The 24,813-nt window shown below is 43.5% G+C and overlaps 2 protein-coding genes and 1 pseudogene across 4 annotated transcripts; all 3 read left to right on the top strand.

Moving 5' to 3' along the window:
- Window positions 1-1,221: 1,221 nt before the first annotated feature.
- LOC112216960 (rab GDP dissociation inhibitor beta-like) lies at window positions 1,222-12,377 on the top strand. The gene is made up of 11 exons (XM_042300307.1): window positions 1,222-1,514; window positions 7,604-7,711; window positions 8,045-8,144; window positions 8,519-8,653; window positions 8,949-9,147; window positions 9,477-9,608; window positions 9,938-10,037; window positions 10,145-10,316; window positions 10,692-10,836; window positions 10,920-10,974; window positions 11,104-12,377. The coding sequence occupies exons 1-11, from the start codon at window positions 1,470-1,472 to the stop codon at window positions 11,257-11,259; spliced, it is 1,347 nt and encodes a 448-aa protein (XP_042156241.1). The 5' UTR covers window positions 1,222-1,469; the 3' UTR covers window positions 11,260-12,377.
- A 568-nt stretch (window positions 12,378-12,945) lies between these two features.
- LOC112216958 lies at window positions 12,946-14,913 on the top strand (annotated as a pseudogene).
- A 130-nt stretch (window positions 14,914-15,043) lies between these two features.
- Window positions 15,044-22,289, top strand: LOC112216957 (ankyrin repeat and SOCS box protein 13). Of its 3 annotated transcripts, none has more exons than XM_024377125.1 (6): window positions 15,044-15,196; window positions 15,443-15,687; window positions 15,910-16,066; window positions 16,145-16,279; window positions 16,437-16,628; window positions 19,405-22,289. In XM_024377125.1, the coding sequence occupies exons 1-6, from the start codon at window positions 15,151-15,153 to the stop codon at window positions 19,530-19,532; spliced, it is 903 nt and encodes a 300-aa protein (XP_024232893.1). In that variant the 5' UTR covers window positions 15,044-15,150; the 3' UTR covers window positions 19,533-22,289. The 3 variants fall into 3 exon arrangements, with proteins under 3 accessions (XP_024232893.1, XP_024232894.1, XP_024232892.1); XM_024377126.2 differs by having other exon boundaries at window positions 15,045-15,196; window positions 15,500-15,687; XM_024377124.2 differs by having other exon boundaries at window positions 15,049-15,687.
- Window positions 22,290-24,813: the final 2,524 nt, after the last annotated feature.

The following is a 24,813-nucleotide window of genomic DNA, read 5'->3' as shown; positions in this document are numbered from 1 at the left end:
TCTGGGCATACTGCCAAATTGCAGATACTAACAGTGAGGATTCATTCAATCACTTGCATGAACACAGAAATTGGTTATTAGAAAAGCACATGAATAGAACACAGAACTTGGTTATTAGAAAAGCACAAACATAAAATGTTCCATCACACTTTGCCAAATGTTTTGCACTTTAGTGCCTCTTGCCCACACCTCCAACAACACTTCTTGCAGCATCTGGTCTCCCATCCAGGGACTGACCAGAACTAAGCTTGGTTAACTTCAGAGGCAAGCCAGCAGCAGAATGCAGGGTGGTATGCTGCTGGCTCTTTGTAATGACTGGGTGTATTGATACACCATCCACAGTTTAATTAATATGCTCAAAGGGAAATTCAATGACTGTTTTATTTATTTCTCTCTCCTACCAATAGGTGTCCTTCTTTGCAAGGCATTGGAAAACATCCCTGGTCTTTGTGGTTGAATCTGTGTTTGAAATTCACTGATTGACTGAGGGACAGAGATTAAGTAGTCATTCAAAAAATATTGTGAAACAATATTATTGCACACAGAGTGAGTCCTTGCAACTTATTATGTGACTTGTTAAGCACATTTTAACTCCTGAAATGATTTAGGCTTGCCATAACAAAGGGGTTGAATACTTATTGACTCAAGACATTTGAACTTTTCATTTTTTATTAATTAGTAAAATGTTTGGTAGTGTTTGGTAGGCCAGTGACAAAACAAATCTACATTTAATCCCCTTTAAATTCAGGCTGTAACACAACAAAATGTGGAAAAAGTAAAGGGGTGTGAATACTTTTTGAAGGCACTGCATGTGGCAGTTTGGAATATGAAGGATTAAAGAAAGGATTAGGGGAGTTTTTATGTTGTTATGATTGTGTGAGTTTGTCACCTGACCTACTGACTCACCAAAGCAAACTGAGGATGCAATGTGGACTGGATCCTGTCCATCCGGGAAAGACTTGCTAAGTGAACCAAGGTGATCTATGCATAGCAAACGCACACACATATACACACACACACACACACACACACACACACAAAACATACACACACACACACACACACACACACACACACACACACACACACAAAACATACACACACGGTATAATGGGGCTAAGGACAATGTCAAAGAGGACACACCTCTGACAAAATAAATACTCAGCATAGGCAGGTGGTGGAGTACGGTAGCTACAGTAGACTTTTACAAATTACAAGACGAATAAAAGCACGATTCTTATGAAAAATATATGTCGGGAAATGTCCATTGATAAGTATATAATCGATTCATTATCAGTACCCAGAAATTGGAGAAATGTTCCCGTTTCTGACAGAAGACTATAGGCTCCTCCCCTAAAGTGAAGCAGTATCGCTTGACGTTGAACCGCAGCCCCTTTCGTCTCCAGTTTTGCAGATCTCCATTTTCTTCGGGCCACTATTCAGGAAAAGAGGAGAAAATACCTGGGAAAATGAATGAAGAATACGACGTTATCGTGCTGGGTACCGGACTGACGGTGAGAATAATTGTACAATGCCAATTCGTTCCTTGAATAATCTTAGCGATGCTCAGAGGCAATATGTTCCATCAATTCCACTTTGTCGAGCTTTGCTAACCCGCTACGGCGCTAGCTAGCCTAGTTCAACTATCGGCTGGGCCTAATAAGCTAGCTAGCTAACTACTGTCAGTGGTCACGTCTGTCAATGTTTGCATTCACAAATATTTTTCTCAATTAACCTAACTTTCGGTAGTTAGCTAGGTAACTACTAATACGTTTAACGTCATTTTAAGGTGGTGCCTCGGTCTCATATTCATGCATGCTGTTTATAAATCAAGTGTGAAAATCTAGCTGGCATTGGTAGCTAATTGGTTAGCATGATAGCTATTGTAGCTAATGCCAGCTTTGTTTAGGCTAACGTGTCCCAGTTTGACAGTGTATTGTCCCTTTTTTTATTTTGAAAAAGTGTGCATATGCTCTCATGTTGAGTGTGATACAAAGGTAGTGTAATTTTCGAGTTGAATACTAATTTATGTAACGTTACCATCACCATGCGATGAAGCTTTATTCATGAGTGCTTGGATTTTTCAACAGGCGGTGGTTTTGGTTTGTTTTGGGGAGGAGATTCTCCCCGCGAGTATTAGATTAGCTACTGTAGCTAAATTGTAACTAGTTAGCTAATCTAACTGGTGTACCTATAGTACACTGAACAGAAATATAAACGCAACATTTTCAAAGATTTTACTGGAGTTACAGTTTATATAGGAAATCAGTCAATTTAAATAAATTAAGCCCTAATCTATGGATTTCACATGACCCAGAGTACAGATATGCATTTGTTGGTCTGGTTTGACCACCATTTGCATCATGCAACGTGACACATCGCCTTCACATAGAGTTGATTGTGGCCAGTGGAATGTTGTCCCACTCCTCTTTAATGGCTGCACAAAGTTTTTGGATATTGGCGGGAACTGGAACACATTGTCCTACACGTCGATCCAGAGCATCCCAAACATGCTCAATGGGTGAGATGTCTGAGTATACAGGCGACGGTAGAACTGGGACATGTTCAGCTTCCTGAAATTATTTACAGATCCCTGTGAAATGTGTGCATTATGCTTAAACATGAGGTGATGGCGGTGGATGAATGGAACTAAAATGGGCCTCAGGAGCTTGTCACTGTATCGCTGTGCACTCAAATTGCCATCAATATCATTAAATTGTGTTCATTGTCCATAGCTTATGCCTGCCTACCATAACCCCACCGCCATCTCAGGGTTTCCCAAACTCTGTCCTGCACTGCACGGCTTACTCAAGTAATCAAAGCAAAAACCAAAACGTGCACGCAGGGGGAGCCCAAGGACCGAGTTTTGGAAACCCTGATTTCGCTAGCCAGTTTCTCAAGTTGATTCAGCAGTACTAGTTAATTACTTTGTATCCACTAGCCAGCCAGCAAATTATATTTTTATCAAAGGATATTCTGTCACGGATATTAGTTCTCGTACATTTTGTAGCTAGCTCACAAGAACATACATGGAATCATTGAGAGAACCAAAATGACCGATGGTATGTTGTTCACACTCCTTTACTCAGCTGTAAAACACTCGGTTGAGGCATGACAGGAAAAACTTGATAGAATTTACTGTACTCTGAGGCCTCACTCAGATGATCTATTTACAGTTTCCTGTCTGTCTCGCATGTCTGACTCAGGTGGGGGCGTGTGTTGTTAAAAATAACAGTTCAGCAATAGAACACACACACACAAGAAGACAATCATACTGTTACATTGGGAAACAATCCATTGCCAAGGTTTGAAAGCAATACTTTCACTGATATAGGTCCAGCTAGTTCCTTTGCTGTCAGTCACACTGACTGTCATATTCCATGATTACATAACTTAGGAATTCCATATTCCATCCAGGAATTGTGTGAAATCGTTCAGAATCCTGTGCAGCCACGTTTTGTGTAGTCCACTCCAACAGGATGTGGCAGTCAGGAAGGCATTTTGGCTTGTCAGCGTAGGAGTAGGCAGCCTGGTTGAGAGGGTTGGCTTTTGGGTTGGTGACTCCTCTGTTGTTTTAGACCGCAGGTGGGTGTGGTTCGGTCGCAGAGGAACTGAGAGTACAGGGCAAGTTTAAGTTCTACAAAAGCCAGACAGACCGTTGTCAGAGCTCTGAGGCATCACGTCGACCTAACTGGCGCCATATACTATGATACAGTGGTACGAAACGAGAGATGGGCTTAGTTCCAACTGATGCAGGTCAACCCTAGCAAGTATCCAGTTCTGTTTGGCATTTATTCAAGCATCTCCCTGCCTGACACACACTCCACACTGATTGTGGTACATGTGGTTCCTCTTTGTGGTTGAGAAAGACATGGTGGGGAAAGGAGAACTGGCTGTTCTGGGATATGCCTTTATTGTATGTATCCTCCTCCCTCTGCAGCTGGGGCCTAGCATACATCTACCTCTAAGTCTCCCCAGCATCTGGGACTTGGCTGGGGTGGATTGTGGTGTCCTTGTCCGTCTGTCCCCATACTTAATGGATGGGGGTGGCAGGTAGCCTAGTGGTTAGAGAGTTGGGCCAGTAACTGAAAGGTTGTTATATCGAATCCCTGAGCTGACGAGGTATAAATCTGTCGTTCTACCCCTGAAGGCAGTTAACCCACGGTTCCTAGTCTGCCATTGTAAATAAGAATTTGTTCTTAACTGACTTGCTTATTTAAATTAAGGTTAAATAAAAAGAGGCCCAGGAGGGCATGGTCATCAATATTATAAGCCCCTCTTTTACACCACCACTTGATACTGTTGGCTGTCATGTGATGCCATTAATCTGATTTCATTCTGGCCAATCACCTTTTTCCTGATAGAAGGATATCGGGCTGCAGTAGTGGATTAAACATGGAGGCTAGATTTTTGGTAATAACTTTGAGTGTCAATCAATTAGAGAAAGGGAAGAAGATGTGATTGTTCTTGTACTGTGTGTGGATCCTGAGAGTGTGCAATGACATTACAGATGCAGTCCAGATATTGGATCCCAACCTTTTGGAGCCACACATGAAGGAATTGTGGGGAAAGGTCAGCCAGGGTGGCACTAGCACACAGTCACTCTTGTTCCTAGCGTGACTCACACTGGCCTTTTGAACTTCAGAGAGCCGCCCAACACTTTACCATCTTCAGAGTGGGCCTCAGTCAATCACTCGTCATAAAAATCCACCTGCTTTTTATAGGGCTGCTGTGGTAAAGATTTAACTGTGAAACCCCTCCCCCCCTGACTTCAATGTGTTTTATTGGTTGTGTTTGATTCTTCTTGCATTGAGGATTGATTTCTTCCCATCTCTCAGCCCGAGGTTGTGATGCCTAGGCTACCCCCAGCAGAATGTCAGAGCCTACAGACAGCAGGGCTGCCTGAGTCACATGCCACTCAAAATTGTGTCTGGAAGGCATCCATTTACTGCCATATATTCTGGAAGTTACAGCACCAAAAAAAAAATGTTTTGTCAAACACCAGATAGGGAAATGTGTTGTTTTAACAAGGTCAACCAGAGTAGAACAGTGCCCCTGGAGCAAATTGGGCTTAACTGCCTTGACTGCCTTGACACGTTGACAGGTTTTTCACCTTGACGGCTCGGGTAATCAAACCAGCAACCTTTTTTCCTTACTGGCCCAACACTCTAACCACTTGGCTACCTGCCACCCTCCATGTATATTTAATGGATTTACAAAACCGTGATGAGAAACATGGACAATTTTACGCCACACAACCAAATTGAGCATAGACCTCCAGCCTTTCTCTGATTGTCTTCCTAAATGAATAGGGAAATATGAACAGCTTGCCTTACCACATGGTGGCTGAGGTATTTTTCTCTAACCCGAAATCCTCAAGGCACGTTTGGACTTTCAGTTGCACCTTTTATGGTGCCCTTTTCCCACGAAAGAAATACATCTGTAATAATTGGTACTAAAATGGTAATTTGTTCATTATGGATGGGACATCAAAGGCTGTACCTGCACCTTTTTCTAAGATGCCTTTTATGAAAAATACATTCCTCATGTGCTTGTGGTAGACTACCAGTCAGTGAGATGAGCACATGCTTCCACTGCGGATCTGCAGCACAGGCAGTCCTGCATCTCTTTAATCTCACGTTGAGTGACATCAATGCTTCTCTCTGAGAGTGGACATTGATTTTATTTTTCCTGACCGGTCAGTGCTTTTTTTTTTTAGCTCAGTAAAAGTCCTTGTTTGTCTAATGTTAAGGCCCATGGTCTGAAAATGCAGTGGTGAGGAAATTATACTGTCCTTACTTTAAACTTGCCCAGCTCCAGACAGAGGGGTTGGCTAGGGCTAGCACGGGGCTGGCAAGTGGGTCAGGGACCCTGTATCCCCACGATGATGGGAACAGCAGAGGTGGGGTGCTGTTTTTGTACACCGGAGCCCTGTCCTAAGTTGCCCTGATCTGAATGCTGCGGACTCTAGGGAGATGGAAACTAAAACAATAGCCACAACAGAGTCACTTCCTGTGACATAATGCATTGTGTAAGACCTGGCAGCAGTGTACACCAGGAGTCTGGAATCATGATGCTGTGGTGTCCTGTTGTGTTATTAGTCATTGTCAACACAGTGTAGCCTATAAAAAATGCCTCTCCCACAAACACAACCTGTCACCTCTTCTCCCCCCATTATATTAAATCTGAGTCATTCCACGGCCTTATCTAGGGTGATTTGTTACAGTAAGATCAAATATTGCGGATTCAATATGCAGGCAGAAGCTACTGGATGAGGTAACCCTCTGTCAGCACAGTGTTCTGAATCGGGCCGCATTTCAGTTGAACTTTTTTTCTGAATAAAGTCCAAGTGTTTTGCTGCTTCTACAAACCAGCTGCCGTAATCTTAAGGCCTTTTGAAAGATGGTGGGAATTCGAGAGTCAGTCACACGCGTGCACGTTTTCCGCTGGCTGGCTGGCTGGCCGGCCGGCCGTACTGTACCAGGCAGTCTGTGATTCTTGACTAACTTTTGCCTTGACAGAGGAAGTCGAATCGCAGCCTAGCACTGCTAAGAGAGAAACAGAAAGCTGCTGATCGGCAGCTTGGTTGTACTATCTAGCCTAAATTCCGTCTTTTAAATGGAGCGTGAGTTGAATTGGACTCTCAAACCTACTCCCCTCTCTGCATAGCTCCCCGCTTCAGCGGCCATTGCTAAAACCCTTTATTTTGTGGCGACACAGTCACTACAGACTGCCTCTACTCTAGAATGACAGAGAATGTTGAATAGAGTTCTGTGTTGTAGATTCTGAAATCTGCTTCTCTACTTTTAACCAAACTGGAGCTCATACTGAATTAATTCTGTGACTCTGGTCCCACCCACGCCCCCCCCCCCTCTCCTCCACTGCCCTCCTTATCAAAAGTGGCGAACACACACACCAGAACTGAGGCCATCTTCAGTCAAAGCCTTAGCGGGTCATGGTAGTTAGGCTACATAAGTCTACTCTCCAAGAAGATTCAACAGTAGATTTAATGTTTGTCTGTTGTGTCATATCAATCCTATTTTTATGAAATTCCCGCTTATTAGGCTAAATTATTGCTTACACTATATAATCAGTGTTAATCCATCTTAAGTACACACACGGCAAGCAGAGGGGAAGCATGGATAGACCACTAGCATAAGCTATCATTATAGAGACCCTGCCAGCTGGACTGGTCCACTGTTGCCGGCCACACAGTCAGTTATCAGATTGGAGCATGAAAAGACAGGGAAAAACCAGACAGGGACCACATTCATTACTTTGACTACATCTGCGACAAAGCCTCAAATGTTTCCTTGTCTAGTTGAATCTGGGCTGTGTGAAATGTGAGGCTTTTAGTGCATTTTCTGGCGTAACGAGACCGTGACTGTCTGTGCATCTGCCATTATGAAACACAATCCTATCTGGAGAAGAAGAAAAAACTGATACCAGCAATATTCATACAACAATACAATCTCAAACATGAAAATCAATATCTAGGATTCAATTATCATTCCAAATGTTTGACCTATGCGATATTGGCAACTATCCAGGTTTAAGTGATTTGCGTGATGCTCAAACCCCTCTCCTGTCTCTCGTCCAATAGGAATGCATCCTGTCAGGAATCATGTCGGTGAAGGGGAAGAAGGTCTTGCACATGGACCGGAACTCCTACTACGGGGCAGAGAGTGCCTCCATCACTCCCCTGGAGGATGTAAGTCGACCTCTGTCCTCTGAGGCGCTGACCCATAAGACCAACCTCAACAGGCCACACAAGACACAAACTAAGACTGCACCATTCTCTTACACAACATAACAGTCAGGATGCCAACTCACCCATTTCCCAGAAATGTTTGTAACCGTATGAATCTGAATGAGGAGGCATGAGAAAGAGAACAAGGAACTAGTCATACTAATCTGAATATCCTTAAAAATGGGTGACTGCACATGATCATTATAGTCAGTTGCTGCTTATATATGCACTCTGTTGTATTCCTCTTGGCTAAATTGCTGCTTCAACAAAATGGCAAATGATTCTCTCTTTTAGCTGTATAAACGCTTCAGTCTCCCAGGCGCTCCGCCGGAGTCCATGGGAAAAGGCCGGGACTGGAATGTGGACCTCATCCCGAAGTTCCTCATGGCCAACGGTAAACACTAATCACCACTTTTTATTATATATTATATTAACTAGGGCCAGGAGTTTTCCTGACCGTGTCACCAGACAAGGAAAAACTCTGGGCCTTAGATATAGCACTTCATTCTTGGTCTCAGGGGAAAAGGGATGAATACCAAATGTGATTCTGGAATATTCAGTAGTTGGGTCGTGGCCATATTTGATAGTGCGACTGATCTTGTTGCCTAGCAATGATTGGATGTGGTTGACAGGATGAGGCAACAGAGAGAACTTTCAATTTGAAGACTAATGAAGCTGTATATGTAAAAGTGATTTTGAATTGGATTGAACTTTATTCTCCCAACCTGTCTGGGAAAGGTAACACTGATTTGTCTCTCACCTGTGCAGGTCAGTTGGTCCGCATGCTGCTGATCACACAGGTGACGCGCTACCTGGACTTCAAGGTGATCGAAGGCAGCTTCGTCTACAAAAAGGGCAGCATCTACAAAGTGCCCTCCACCGAGACCGAGGCCCTGGCATCCAGTGAGTGGTACAGGGGGACTATGGGAAATAGAGGAGATGTTGGGTTTTGTAGTTTATATGTCTGATAAGCTCAGGTTAACTCTGCATACAGTAAACTTTTAATCAAGTCTAATATCCATCCAGCTTACAGCAGTCTAAAACGGTGAATTGTTGACATGTCATACGTCAAAATGTCTTACTGTCACCGCAGCTCCTCACAAATAACCTCTTCCTGGTTCTGTATTATCTTGCTTTTCAGCTCTCAATCATGTAGATAATTAGCTACCCCTGAATAGCACAACTCTCTTCCCTACAGGTCTGATGGGGCTGTTTGAGAAACGGCGCTTCAGGAAGTTCCTGGTTTTCGTGGCTAACTTTGATGAAAACGACCCCAAGACCATGGAGGGTGTAGACCCCAACAAGACGACGATGAGGGACGTGTTCAAGAAGTTTGACCTGGGCCAGGATGTCATCGACTTCACAGGACACTCCCTCGCCCTCTACCGGACAGACGAGTGAGTCACCTGCATCTTCTTATTGGCTGAGCCAGAGATGGAAGGTGTTCAGCCATTTTGGGGTTAACTAAAAAGCAAGAAGAATTACAGGTAGTCTTGTTTGCAGTTGCACTACGTTGATTATCAGATTTCAGGATATAGCAATATTCTGAGACTGTGATAAAGGTGACCTGGAATGTCACCGTTATGATATACCGTTTACATGACATGGTAGCCTAACAAGCACATGGTGTCAAAGGTAGTCATTATATTTTCCATTCTTTCAAGAAACTTGGTTATATATTCAAAGAAAGCACTGTATTCATTCTTGTCTCTCTCCTCTCTCGCAGGTACCTGGACCTGCCTTGCATGGACTCGCTAAACAGGATCAAGCTGTACAGTGAGTCTCTGGCCAGATATGGCAAGAGTCCGTACCTCTACCCCCTCTACGGCCTGGGGGAGCTGCCCCAAGGGTTCGCCAGGTAAGGCTCAACTCTGACTTCTAACCTCTATCATTTTCTGTCTAGCTGCCTTTTTGTTTCATCCGTGTTTTGGCTTGTTGACTTTCACTATGGAAATCAAAGTTTGACTCGTTTGAATCCAAATACAATGTTCAGCAGTATGCCCAATTATTTCTTCTTATTTTGCTGTTAGACTGTTTGAATTTAGATGGGTCTTTTTCAAAGTGCTATTTCTTGAAAGTATACAATAGTATTCTGAACTGTGTGCTTCTAGTTAAAATGTACTTTGTCAGAGAATTGAACATGCTTTACAGAATCTCTCCCTCTCGTTCCCTGTCTCCTTCCTGTAGATTAAGTGCTATCTACGGAGGAACCTACATGCTGAACAAGCCCATTGAGGAGATTGTCATGGACGATGGAAAAGTAGTGGGAGTCAAGTCTGAGGGAGAGGTAAAAATCTTATTTCTCCCCGGCTTATATAGAGGCCATACTCTTGAGGACTAGAGGAAGGCATGTGTAATCTTGGTGCTAATACTTAACCCCCCCCCCCACCTCAGATCGCCCGCTGTAAGCAGCTGATCTGCGATCCCAGCTATCTAATGGACCGCACAACCAAGGTCGGTCAGGTGATCCGGGTCATCTGCATCATGAGCCACCCCATCAAGAACACCAGTGACGCCAACTCCTGCCAGATCATCATCCCCCAGAACCAGGTCAACAGGAAGCACGGTGAGCCCCACTGCCGGAAGTGGTGTCACCACGCAAGGCCCCCATGGAAACAACGCATGAGATTTATAAATCAAACATGAGAGACCATCTTCACGCTCAACTACCCAAAACTATTGAGTACTCTACTTAAGACTAACATCACGTAGCAGGTGTACAATAAATGCCTGAGGGGGGTCCCTACATCCGGGTTTAAGGGGAAAAGGAAGCTAGTTTGAAGATACTGTATCCCTGACCCCGCTGAGGGTGAGATGATGGTGAATCAAATGAGTTTTTGAAGGATGGCATGGACTTAACCATATCACTGCCCCAAATCGCACCCAACTCAGACAAGGAGCGAAATATTGAATTTACCAATCTTTTTTTTCTTCATCTCAGATATCTACGTGTGCATGATCTCCTATACTCATAATGTGGCAGCACAGGGGAAGTATGTAGCCATCATCAGCACCACAGTGGAGACGGACAACCCTGAGATGGAGGTCAAACCAGCCATGGACCTGCTGGAGCCTGTCGAGCAGAAGTACGAGCCTCATCACTAAATTGTTGGCGTTCTCCCACTAGTCTTTGCTACGGTCATGTTGACGTTGTCATTTCTCTCTGCAGGTTTGTGAGCATCAGTGACCAGTACGCACCAACTGACATGGGTGCTGAAAGCCAGGTGGGTCCATTACTTCTGTTTGTTTCTGCTTACCCCAGTCAAATCCAGTGACCTTGTGTTAACAAAAATATCATTATTGCTGGTCTTGTTTGCCTGTGTTTAACCATCTGTTTCTTTTTGTTGGTGTAGATCTTCATGTCCCGTACCTACGACGCTACCACCCACTTCGAGACCACCTGCGACGACATCAAGGACATCTACAAGCGGATGACGGGAACCGAATTTGACTTTGCCGAGATGGAGCGCAAGAAGAACGACATCTTCGGCGACGCAGCTGACCAGTAGAGAAACGAGCGAGTCTGCAACACTCGTGAATATCAGATATTTGCCACCGACAACTGAAATCTTTAAAAAATAAGGAAAACTATCCAAAAATATAGATAAATGGGCTGGCTGGCGATCCAAGTATATGTTTTGCCCGTTATGGAAGTTCACCCTATATATGAAGTTACAATATAGCATCACTGGAAAAGGGGGCCAAGTGGGAGTTAATGCCTTTTATAATTACATTCAGACAGTTGTTGCACTGAACATTGGTATACATACGCCCTACATTCTTTTTCATAATGTAACTGATAATTTTCTCTCCTGGATTTAGTCCAAATATGTCAAATCGATTGATCAATCAAAAGAAAACAGTACCACGGTGTGGGAGGGTCAAATCCATTTTGTTCAAATACTAAAAATAAATAATGCAACCATGTAAAAGCATAAGTGTTTTGGGGAAGTGAATCATGAAATGTGATCAGATCAGTTGTATTTTTCTTGTCAGGTGTTTTCGTTGTTGTGAGGGAGGTAAGTGAGTGGCTTGGCTTGTTCCAGTTTACAATGAAGCAATATTCCTAACAGGCCGTAACCAAAAAAGGGTTTGGCCAGCAAAGCTTCATTTGACCACCAAAACCTTGTGAGAGAGAGGAAGCTTTTAATTGTTTCCTGTTACCAGCTAATATAAATACTCCCATCGATTGTGATTGGGGGGGGGCCTTGTTTTTTGTTTTCATTTATCAGCTCCCTTGTCCTGGTGGCTCATCTCCAGCCTCTAGCAGACAGCCCTGGGCAAGGCATCTTACTGTACCTAGGCCAAGCCACTGAACGAGCAAGTGTAGTCCAACTACCTGGACCTGTTTGCAGCAGCTTGAGTAACCATAATGTAATAGAATACTATTCTTTCCTTTACTATTAAAAATGAACAGACCCAAGCAGACTGCAGCAGGTTGGGGATTTGTGGTGAGGTTGACTAATTGCTTTAAAAGGACCAAATGTCTACTATGGCAGTATTGATATGACAAGGGCCCTGTTTAAATGTCATCAATGTATAAAAATAAAAAAACAAGATTACAAAAAGACGGTGCTCAAATGATTTCTGTACTGCAAAGTAAAAATTAACTTGTGAAAAAACAAAAGTATTTGTCCTTATTCAGTTGTGAGTCGAAGCGAGTATTGCTGTCTGGGCTTTTGTGTGGTCGTTTGAGTATTGGAAGCTTTGCCTTTGACACTTCCTCTACTATTTTATGATATCACCAACCTAAACTGTCTGCTGAAGCATCTATGAACTTTGCACTGAAGAGGATCTTTGAGTTATTTATTGATGCAGGACTAAAAACAGACACGAACAGTCTGATTCTTATGACAAAGACCATCCTTTAATGAAGTGCAAAGATTACTCTGGATTTGGTGAAATTCTGTATTGGCTGGTTGGTATTAATATGGCAGCCTATTTGTAACCGTCTTATGTGTAATGGTAAAACGCACATAACATGGCATGTCCACAGAATCAAAATGCTGTTACATGTTTGGTACTTCAAAGCCCCAAGTAAATCTCAAGGTTAGAACTACAACTCCCAGAAGCCTCTGCGGCTTTCCTGTCCCAATCATCACATGGACCCTGTTCTGATAAATAAACCCAGTACACTCATGTTGATTTTGTTTCTGTCACGCTAATATTTCTCAATGGAAAATCCTGCAATGGAAATGACAGCGCCATGGCGTTCTAACTTTGGAAATATTGGTGAGCCTTAGATTTGGGCAAACGGACTATCCATTTTTCAATCTGAACTACATAAATTCCAATTATTGACGGAAAGGTGGTGAATGTATATATGTTTGCTTTTATCCACTGCCCAACAATGTTTATTGGATGAACTCATAATTACCCAACCAAAGTGTAAATACGCAGGAGGTCGTGTTTGTGCCAGAGCCTCTCCCCTTCCTACTAGGGTTTTTGGCAGACCGAACTGCTTTTCATGAGGCGGGGCCCTTCAGGTGAAACAGCTGATTGAAGGTGGAGCATCTGTAAACATGGTGACAGTAGACAACATCACTCCTCTCCATGAGGCATGCATCCAGGGACATCCAAACTTTGCCCGACTGCTACTCGATGCAGGGGCTCAGGTGAGGCAGCTACAGTAGGGCTAAATATATAGAGCTGTGGCAAGAGACACCAATATACCTGGAGCATGTGTAGCAGTAGTGGTCCCCCTCTCTTCATCCCTTCGTCTTTACCCCCTCTCCCCCAGGTGGATGTGAGGACCATCCATGGTAGCGCTCCTCTCTGTAACGCCTGTGCTGCGGGAAGCCTGGAGTGTGCAAAGATGCTGCTGGAACATGGAACCAAAGTCAACCCCTCCCTCACAGCACTCACTGCCTCCCCTGCACGAGGCCTGCATAAAGGGTAAGACTGGGGTATATGACTGGGGAAATAGTGATAAGGCAGGGTCAGGTGGACTGGAGGAGGGAGAAAACAGGGCAGGAGAGGGAAGACTGACCACGATAGGAGGGAAGAGACTGGTGGAATAGGTTTTAAGCAGAAGGAGAGGTAAGAGGACTGGAGGAAGAGGTAATAAGATAAGGGGCAGCACTAGGGCGAGTGAAGTAGGAGTGCAAGAGAAGGGGTGGGTGTGTATAGATATGTGAGAACTTCATATCTAATGAAACCGTTTAGTATCCGTCTATATACTGTAGGCAATGCAGATATAGCGAGGCTAATGATAGCGCATGGAGTCTTGCTAGAGGCCTTTGACCTCCAGTTCGGTACCCCTCTACATGCTGCCTGTGCCAGGAGCATGTGGACTGCGCCAGGGTGCTGCTCAAAGCAGGTGAGGATGGGGACAAAGAGGAAAACATTGTCTCAGGCAACTGCTGTATTCATATCAATGGCTCTGTATCATACAGTGTTTATGTATACGTTTTACATACAAGTATTTGTTATGCTGGGCGGACACTGGAAATTCATTCACAAATCTGCCACAAAGCCACATTTTCCTGAGAAAATGTAAGTATCGACTGTGAACAGAATGTGTTTTCTGTTCAGGTGCCAAGGTGAATGCAGCTAAGTTCCATGAGACGGCTCTCCACCATGCTGCCAGAGTAGAGATGGTGGACATGATTGAGTTACTGGTGGACTTTGGAGGCAACGTGTATGTCACAGACAACGACAACAAAAAGCCCATAGACTACACCAAGCCTGGCTCCCACTGAACAATGCTTATGGTATTATAAAGTAAGTCTAGAGGCAATAATATTTTCCATTTGTGATTCTCCATCCCTTATGTGACTTTTGTCATTGTGGCTGCCTCGTTATCTCTATCTCCTCTGAGTCTGCAGCAACTTAGCAGAGTGGCTCTGAGGACATTGCTGGGTGCCAGAGCTCTGGAGGTTGTTGCTGGGTACTAGATCTGGAGATCGTAGGTCAACTGGACATATCTCAACGTACCATCAGCTACATTTTCTGAGACATGAGGGGTGCTGATGCTGCCTTATGAACTGACTCATGGATGGATTCCCAAAGGAATATCAGGAACAGGAAAAAGCTTGAATACTATGTTTGGACACATCTCATCTTCTTCTGTATATGTTTTGTTTACTGTGGGACACACATACAATATGATGTGATGTATTACTATAAGCAGTAAGAATACATTGTAAAATAAATTTCAAGAAGGCCTGCAACAATGATGTTATAATATTTGATAGAGATGAAAGCTTGTTTTAGCATGGTTTGGGACAATACAGCAAAACAAAAACATTTGTACTACAACTCCCAGCACGCCCTTAAATCCGTCAAAGGACATGTCAAAACCAGTCACGTGATGTGTCAGTGTCGCAGCTCAAATGTGTTTATTTACTTCTCGCGGGACGTAATTTACAGTTTTTCAACATAAATCGGGATTTGACCAAATGATGGAGGTTGAAACTGCCAGACCATACTTCTTTGGAGACATAGGTGCGTATAAAACCATTTCGGCTCCTTGAAATTGTATGCCAGCTAGCTAGCATTAATTTGGTTACTGCATGTCATAGCTAGCAAGCATGTGTTCATGCTATAACAGCAACGTAAATCAGCTACATATGTGCCATGTTGTGTTTTAGTCCATATCGATTGTCAAGTAAAGGTTTACGATGGCAAAATGTGATGTCAACACCAGAGATGATCTAGCATGCACTCACCTAACGCCGGCGGATTATGTAGCAATAGGTATTCTCTTGCTATTTGCTCTCTGGCTGGTGACTGTGTGGCTTGCCCCAGGCTGCTGGTCGGAGAGGACCGAGGTGCACAAAGCGGCCTCCGAGGGACATGCTGCCCAGTTGCAGCAACTCATCCAGAGCGGTGCCTCCGTCAACATAGTGGCGGTGGACTCTATCACCCCCCTCCATGAGGCATGTGAAAGGGGGCAGACCCAGTGTGTCAGGCTGCTACTGGATGCTGGAGCACAGGTGAGACTGTCACTAGGTTGAGAGAGATAAGAGAAATAACTTCAATAAATGAGGTAGGTTAGCCATAGAAGAATACAGGATTGTCAACAAACACACTAGTCATATCACAGGAGAAAAGTGTGTCCCAGATTCAACACAGGTTAAAGATCAACAGAAGAGAAAGTAATGTTATATATAGTTAATCAGGATATATACATACATAATGGCTGTGTTGTCTTGTAGGTGGATGCCCGTAACACGGACGGTAGCACCCCTCTGTGCGAGGCCTGCTCGGTCGGGAGCTTTGACTGTGTGCGGATGCTGCTGGAGCATGGGGCCAAGGTGAACCCCACCCTCTCTTCCCGGACCACCTCACCCCTACACGAAGCCTGCATGGGGGGTAAGTGTGTGGCAGGTGTAGGATGAGCGTGCATCATGATGGTTTGAGAACTTGTGACAGTCTGTTCTTGTGTCCCAGGTAATGCTGACGTTGTGAAGATCATGATCGCTAAAGGTGCCAGTCTGGAGGCATATGACCTGTACTATGGGACCCCACTGCATGTGGCGTGTGCCAACGACCACACAGACTGTGTCAAGGCACTACTCAACGCAGGTGAGCATTAGAGAATAGCACTAACAACAAATTACTTGATTTTGAAGAAGAAGAACACAATGAAAATAGTCTTGAATAGAGAATAAAACCCTGGATTTGAGTTCTCAACTCTGAGGTGAATCTTTATTAATAACCTCTGTGTCATTTGCTTCCTCAGGTGCCAAAGTGAATTATGCTCGGCTGCACAAGACGGCCCTGCACCATGCTGCTAAAGTGAAGAGTGTAGACATGATCGACATGCTGGTGGAGTTTGGGGCGAACATCTACGCCAAAGACAAAAACGATAAGAAGCCCATTGACTACATCGAACCCGGTTCTCCCGCTGCACTCTGCTTAGAGTTTTATGAAAGTAAGTCAGTGTGAGAGAGGTTTTTATACTGCAGTTACCAGTTATAAGCAACAGACGTGTACTGTACCCATTTGTTTTTTGGGGGGATTTCTAAGCAATGTCACAGTGTCACCAGTAGGTGGTGCCCATTACTAATTTTTTAGGATCAAAAAGTTACAGGTAGTGGAAAAGTAATTTAAAAAATAACTTGATCATGTTGAACCCATCAAAAACAGCTGTTTGAACACTTCTTAATTGGTACACAATACTCGGGTCAAGGTAGATTTAATTTCTTCCTGGTATGGGGCCTCCTTTTTTTATGGGCCTAATTATAGAATGACATATAAAGTAGCATCCATATTAATTTAAAATCGAATCAAACTTTATTTGTCAAATGCGCCTGGTACAACAATTGTAGACCTTACAGTGAAATGCTTACTTAGAAGCCCTTAACCAACAGTGCAGTTCAACAAGAGTTAAGAAAATATTTACCAAATAAAAAGTAACACAATAACATAACAATAACAAGGCTATATACAGGGGGTACCGAGTCAATGTGCGGGGGTACAGGTTAGTTGAGGTAATTTGTACATGCAGGTGGGAGTGAAGTGACTACGCATATAAACAGCGAGTAGCAGCAGGGTACAAAATAAATGGAGCGGGGGGGGTCGTCAATGTAATTGTCCGGTGGCCATTTCATTAAATGTTCAGCAGTCTAATGCTTGGGGGTAGAAGCTGTTGAGGAACCTTTTGGTCCTAGACTTGGCGCTCTGGTACCACATGCTGTGCGATAGAAGAGAAAACCGTCTATGACTTGGATGACTGGAGTCTCTGATAATTTTATGGGCTTTCCTCTGACACCACCTATTAATAGATCCTGGGCCATACACACTACCCTGGGTTGTGCCTTACGGTCAGAAGCATTTGCCGTACCAGGCGGTCTTGGTGTGTTTGGACCATGATAGTTTGTTGGTGATGTGGACACAAAGGAACTTGAAACTCTCAACCTGCTCCCATTGATGTTAATGGGGGCATGTTCGGACCTCCTTTTCCTATAGTCCATGATCAGCTCCTTTGTCTTTCTCACATTGAGGGACAGGTTGTTGTCCTGGCACCACACTGCCAATTCTCTGACCTCCTCCCTATAGGTTGTCTCATCGTTGTCGGTGATCAGGCCTACCACTGTTGTGTTGTCAGCAAACTTAATGATGGTGTTGGAGTCGTGTTTGGCCACGCAGTCGTGGGTGAACAGGGAATACAGGAGGGGACTAAGCATGCACCCCTGAGGGACCCCAGTGTTGAGGCTCAGCGTGGCAGCCGTGTTGTTGCCTACCCTTACCACCTGGGGTCGGCCCTTCATGAAGTCCACGATCCAGTTGCAGAGGGAGGTGTTTAGTTCCAGGGTCCTTAGCTTAATTGAAAAGGATCTCTGTGGTTCTAGTAGTGAAGATTTGTAACTTAACTAAAATGTATTACCTTTCAATGTGGCATAAACACAACCAGTCATGATGTTTTCATCTGATGTCAAACCATAAAAGGCTCATGTAGGCTACACGCACACATTTGTCCACTCACAAATGAATTCCAACAGCCAAACAGTGCTCTGTGCCCCAACCATTTGATGAATGGAAAGAAACATCTGTTAAAACACTAAAAAGTCTAATGGCATTCTGCGATTGTCATTCTGCCTACACTTGTAGCCTGAATGGATGCGTTAACTTGTAGCCTGAATGGATGCGTTAACTTGTAGCCTGAATGGATGCGTTAACTTGTAGCCTGAATGGATGCGTTAACTTGTAGCCTGAATGGATGCGTTAACTTGTAGCCTGAATGGATGCGTTAACTTGTAGCCTGAATGGATGCGTTAACTTGTAGCCTGAATGGATGCGTTAACTTGTAGCCTGAATGGATGCGTTAACTTGTAGCCTGAATGGATGCGTTAACTTGTAGCCTGAATTGATGTCCGTGCGCGTCAGTCTTGGCCAGTCATCTCTGCCTTGGAAAAATGTCAGTGTTCTCCTCGAACCACACCTCATTTTGAAGCGTCTATAATATGCCACCTACTTTCAAGTCCATTTTTCATCTGGCTGACGTGGTCATGATAAATAATGTTGTAAAAGCGTAGTTTTTTTTGTCATTTTGTTTTAATTGTTGTGATAGGCTCATGATTTACCTCTACGGCGTATCCCGTCTATTTATTCTTTTAGTACGGTCCGGTATTGCGTCCTATCTTACTTTAACCCCTGCCAATACGCAGTCTTACGTCAGAAAGATATTTTGAACATAGGCTCCAGTCCATCTGTCTTGTCCCTCAAGTTAATGTCTATCCTACTCATGTTCCAGGAGGCTGATTTTAAATTAGTAAATTAGGTCTATAACATTCAGCTTAGCTACCTGTCATTAACTGACGATGAGACCCAAACCCAGACAGATTCCTCTGCCTCAGAGCCACTCGTGCAATGTGAGGCCAGGTCTGTGTGAGAAGCCTCACAGCAACAGTATCCTAGGCATCAGACACAGACACCTCTTGTAAGGAAAAATATTAACTTTATTTCATGAAGTGCAAGGACATTGTGACATACAGTTTTAAACATTTGCTCAACTCATTGAGTCCTATTGTTGGGTTATGCAAGCAAACGACAACATAAAATCCCTGCTCAAAAGCTCCATTCTTTAAAAATACAAAATTAGGACTCATATCTGACTGTATTGACACTTGAGTACTCTGTTCCTGTGTTCTATATATTGTGGCTAGAGACTACATCTCCCATAAACCTTTGCGCTTGTCTACCTGTAGGTACTCCATTGAGTCTGCAGCAGCTGAGCAGAGTGACCCTAAGGACGATGCTGGGTATCAGAGCTCTGGAGGTCGTAGTTCAACTGGACATACCAAAGCAAATCATTAGCTTCCTCTGTTACCACTGACACCATTATCTTACTAAGGAGAAGGAAGGAAGCTCAGACATTGAAACCTTTCTATAAAACATCACAATTATCAAAATGCTACAGTCTGAACCTTAGATACCACTAGATTAGATAATATGCATACAGCAAAGCATAGGTTTCCAAACAGTATTTTTAAGCAGAGCACTTTTTTCTTTGTCTTCAGAATGTGTGCCATATTAACACATTAGATACATATTTAAAGAACAGAAGCATAGGAGGTTTTAATGGGGACTTTTTACATACAGTTTATTCTTAGAACTCCCATATCTTGTAAACCTACATGAAAGACAAATGGAGGCCCTCAGGGAAAATGAGGGGGAGAGGAGAAAAGAAATGGAGGAGAGGAAGTGATTTTGGCAGCTGATCCTGTCCACTCTGCAATACCATCTGTGGACACTACACCAGCATTTTAGTCGCCATGACAATGCGGCAGCAACACATCCCAGATCTCCGGTACATCCTCAGGAATGAGAAACGGTGTTGCAGCAGGAGGATGAGCGGTGTTCCCGTTGACACGTTCCAGATGTCACTGTGTATCCCAGATTCCTCCCTGACATCGGAACAGAAACCACACCTGACAACTGGATGTGTTTGAGGCGGACGTGGAATCCAGGCAACAGAGAAACACCATGGAAAACAATCCTGCTTTTTTACTGTTAGCCTCTCTGATCTGTTGCGTCCGCTATAGCTGAGACGGCCCAGGCCTGAATACGGTGTCTGTTTGATGAGGGTGTATGGATTCCTCGGAGTTGTCTCTCTGGTCACTGTATTGGTACTGTTATTTGACATAACCCATCTTCATAATGGGAACAGAGGAATATGACTATTATCAACATGTCTATGTAAGGCAATGTGCATTAATCCAAAAATGTGTTTCTAAAAGATTATGACCTATTTAATCTCTCCCCACTGGCCACACTACCTCATTTCAGTGTGGATAATGGGGTAATATTTGGTTGAGACATTAATGAGATTACAACCTATATTAACCCACTCAAATTAAATTCCAATAGAAAACAATGTTGATTTTTGGTTTAGTTGTCACCCAAAATGTTTATCACTGCACTTTCAACCATTTTAAAGCACAGCTAAGCTCAAGTGGGAATACAATGTCAGTTATTGATAAATCCCTGTGCTTAATCTAATAGCAGAAACAAATTACCTGGATGGCAGTTGAGATTACATTAAAAGTACCTGGGTGCAAGGAATCAATGCCGTTTTGAGATTCTGTGCAGATTATTACAGCAGTTGTGGTGATCTCCACAGACTTGTGATCTATGCACGCTATCTTGCACATGCACCCTTTTATATCATTACAGTAACCTCAAAATGTGGTCATGTATGTGTTACTCTTTTATAAGTTTGAATGTTACATTCTTTTTTTTAAGATAGTCTAAACTTAAGGCTATTTACTGTATTGCAAAGTAATATTGTGTTTTGTTGACAACACAACCAAATATCAACATTTTAAGGAGATTTATCTTCTGCTTGGATAGGTCCATCTGTGCCACTGGGTTAGTCTGGCTTAAATTCAATTTTTTCTACAAATTAATAATTGCTATGTTGGATTCACGACTCCATCTAACCGAAAACAAATGTATTTTCCATATAGATTCCACGTCCATGTTGACAAATTGTTGAAACAACGTTTATAGTACCAAGTACAGCGCAAGTGACAATCCTCTCAGATAATCCATCTGTTTAACCCATTTTGGGAACGGTCACGTTTTTGAATGCACTCGAAAAGCAAAATATGCCCTCAAAAAGCAATTTAAGTCCGTATCATTAATAAGCTCAAGCAGCTTTCTCCCCCCTCATTTAGCCTCTTCCAAATCTGTGCTGAGACAGCATGTCTGCTGGACTATTGAGTAAATTACATGTCTGTGTCAAGTGTGAAGGTTGTTAGATCATCGCTTGCGGCATTCGATTGCTTTTTACCAGGACAGGAACCTATTTGGAACTGTTTTCTGTGGATGCAACGCGGCCTCGTCCATTACCGTCGGCCTCGTCCATTACCGTCGGCCTCGTCCATTACCGTCGGCCTCGTCCATTACCGTCTTAACCGTTCAGAAATAAGCTCAGGAGCAGAAATAGCTGGAGCCCTCCCTGTTCACATGAGGGAACAAGGATAAATGCCCTCTTTTAAAATAGCTTGTTAAAATAACTGACCCCGGTTCAGAAGGGATCTGCTACTGCTCAGTCTTAAAATAGGCTGACCACGTAGATGATGGTTTAAATAGCATTTTTCTCAGTCTTAACATTCAGATGGAGGAGACGAGAACAGGCATGAGAAGAATGTCCAGTTATAAAACATATTTGAACAACAAAAAAAGTGCCATTTGGATCAGCCTTTAAAGGAATGATACACCTGTTTCAAAGGCACTTTCTCTGGTTGTTCAGATAAGGCAAAACCAGTCAAAGGTATCTGCACAGGGATTTCAAACATCAGGTATTTGGTGCTGTGCAGCTAACAGGTTATTTTTCAATCAAGCAATGTAACATCAAAGTAGACTGGATCTAGCATGCTGCTTGCACACTCGATACAGTATATTCATGTATCAGTATTGGGTACTAAGAATGCTACAAATACCTATTTATTATGATACATGTTTGTGTAACTGTTTAAATCTGTCAGTCAAATACTATTGTAAATAATATGTCCTCCACAGAAATGTATGTTGCTCTGTATACTGTAAGACTGGCATTGTGTGTTAATGAACAGCATTGTTGACATGCGCGCTGCCTTTTGGATTTTATTTTGATAAGCTTGATTCATTCATCTAAATTGGGTCAACTGTTAGAGTAGGCCGATATCATGATGAACAGAAATTGAAATGAGCAACAAGATGGATCTCCAGCCATGATTATGTCCAGTGTCCACTAGGATGTGCCATAGATTAGGAATTTGTTTAGCAACAATCAATCTAGTTCACTCGTCAAGTTACAAAGCAGCTGCACTGCTCCAGCACTAGTAGACAAGAGGCTCCGAGTACATCTGTTTTCCTGAGTTGTCTGAGCTGATATGGAGATAGTGAATCTTGAACTGTCCATTTGAAGAAATGGATCTATAGACTAGCATTTGAGACAACTAAATAAAAAGCTTAAAACGTGCTCATTCTTGAGGGAGGTGAGAATACTGTCACTCACCCACCCTCTTAGATTACAGAACAAAAGGCTAAGGGGTTAGTTAGATTGAAATGGATGGGACTACGGTATTCCCCTGTGCTTCCTCTGTTGCTCTCCTAACGCAAAAACAACCAGTCACGTTGATGTGCTTTCCTAGATTACATCTGTTTGTACTATCTCAGAGATATGCCAAGGTTTATACGTGGAATGGAGTTACTCGTTAGTCTTCAACCTTTGAACTCCAACCTCTCAGTAGATATATGCCAATGTGTATTATCCTCACATCTTTCAGAGCTATAAGAAACAACTCTTCACCTCTTTGTAGAAGCTTCCTCGGGGAGGGGAATTAAGGATGGATGTAGATAGATCCGGAAGGAATCCGAGGCTCAGTGTCTTTTAGAGGAGAGATAGACTTGATGCTGTGATGGTCTGCTAGGCATCACTGGGAGAGCTCTTCAACTCCAGTTAGGAATCCTTCCCCCACTCAACGAGGATCAGATGTGAGGAAGTGTTTGCCAAGCTGGGACTCTGATAGTTACTTTCAACCATGAGCAACTGATTTAGGACCAGCCTGTCCTGCACTCAGTCTTCACCTTAACCATAATGGGACTAACAACAAAATTGGCTCCGGACCAGTTATTAAAAGCTTGGTGTAATTATAGCTTCTCCACTCCCATATAATTATAGCAATGGGTTAGAAGTTCATATTAAGGACAATCTCTACCACACCATAACTCAGAACTGGTCAGGCACTACAACACACAGCACACACAGCCTTTGTCTGCTTGTTAGAGTAAGAGGCAGTGAGGCACCGTTTTGTGTCTCCTAAATCTGCGTTAAGGGTGACTGGTGGGATTGAGTTATTCCACTGCACTGGTAAATAAAGCATGGCGAATGGGAGGAGAATACTGGCTTGAAAGCAGCTCTTCTTTGAAGTGATCCTAATCTGTATGACTGAATGGACATGTGTTTGACTGGAAACATCATCAAACGCATAGGCACACCTGTTTATGGCCTTGGTCTGAAATCACGTGGGACCTCTTCAGCGGTTCACTGCAGTATAGCTACAACAGATTGGTACTCAAAACATGGTTAGAATGATCAACTGTTTAGCTTTAATACCTTTTTAGCACCATCGAGCAAGTCCACCTAGCTAGTCCACCTAACACGTAATAAATGAAAAGTCACTAAGTCAGTATTCCAGAGGATTTATCCAAAAGACCTCTGGCTGGGCGTCGTCATTCAGACTTACTGTAAAACAGCCTGGTCTCCTCCAGTCTGAGAACATATGCACATCTGTCTAGTCAGCCACACACCCACACATGTGGATGTCCCAGAAGCACAGCGAGCGGCCAGATGACCCAACCATCTGGTTATATTTCCTAAAGGGAGTCCCCGGGCCAGTTCTACCCCACCCTGCTTCCTAGTCTTACACAGCACTACTCCAGTTCAGTCAGTGGGGGTGAAGTCAGCAGTTTCTTCTTCCCAGACAAAGTCTCTCTCTTTCTCTCTCCAATGACACATACGCCTGGTCAACAGTAGTCAACTTGCCCACCCCTCAGACAGACTGTCCTGGGCTAGCCCGGGGAGCACAGGAGGGCCCAGACAGACAGACTGTCCTGGGCCAGCCCAGGGAGCCCAGACTGGCACTATGACTAGAAATGCAGGCAAAAAAGCACACATGCATGCACACACCAGTTTTCTCACAAACACTTTGGCAGACTGATTGTGTATGAGTCTGTCATATTCTTACACACACTCTCTCCCCATCTCTCCCATATCCACATTTTCTTTGTAAGCAAGTCTCAGCTTCTCTTGCTTCAAGCCTGGACTCTATTGAAGTATAACGAAGAAAAGCTAAATGCTGATTGGATTGGTTTGAGACCTCGGGGGCCTTTGGCAACCACAGTACAACAGACCTTTAAGAAAGAGCTGTGGGCTTTTTCAAGAAGACAAAGCAACAAATTTGGAACCGTTTATTTCCCTCAGAGGCCTTCACCTACATCTGCATTTGCTTTCACATGGTGCCTTTTGTCAAAGCTATTCGTAATGGGTATTTGACACCTTAGTGGCAAAATTCACATGCGCACCCAACATATATGCGAACACACACAGACACACAACTACCCCCTTC

The sequence above is a fragment of the Oncorhynchus tshawytscha genome, linkage group LG17, assembly GCF_018296145.1.
Source record: "Oncorhynchus tshawytscha isolate Ot180627B linkage group LG17, Otsh_v2.0, whole genome shotgun sequence".
In the NCBI taxonomy this organism is placed as follows: domain Eukaryota; kingdom Metazoa; phylum Chordata; class Actinopteri; order Salmoniformes; family Salmonidae; genus Oncorhynchus; species Oncorhynchus tshawytscha.
Note: the sequence above shows the minus strand (reverse complement) of the source record. Positions and strands in the feature narration are given on the sequence as shown.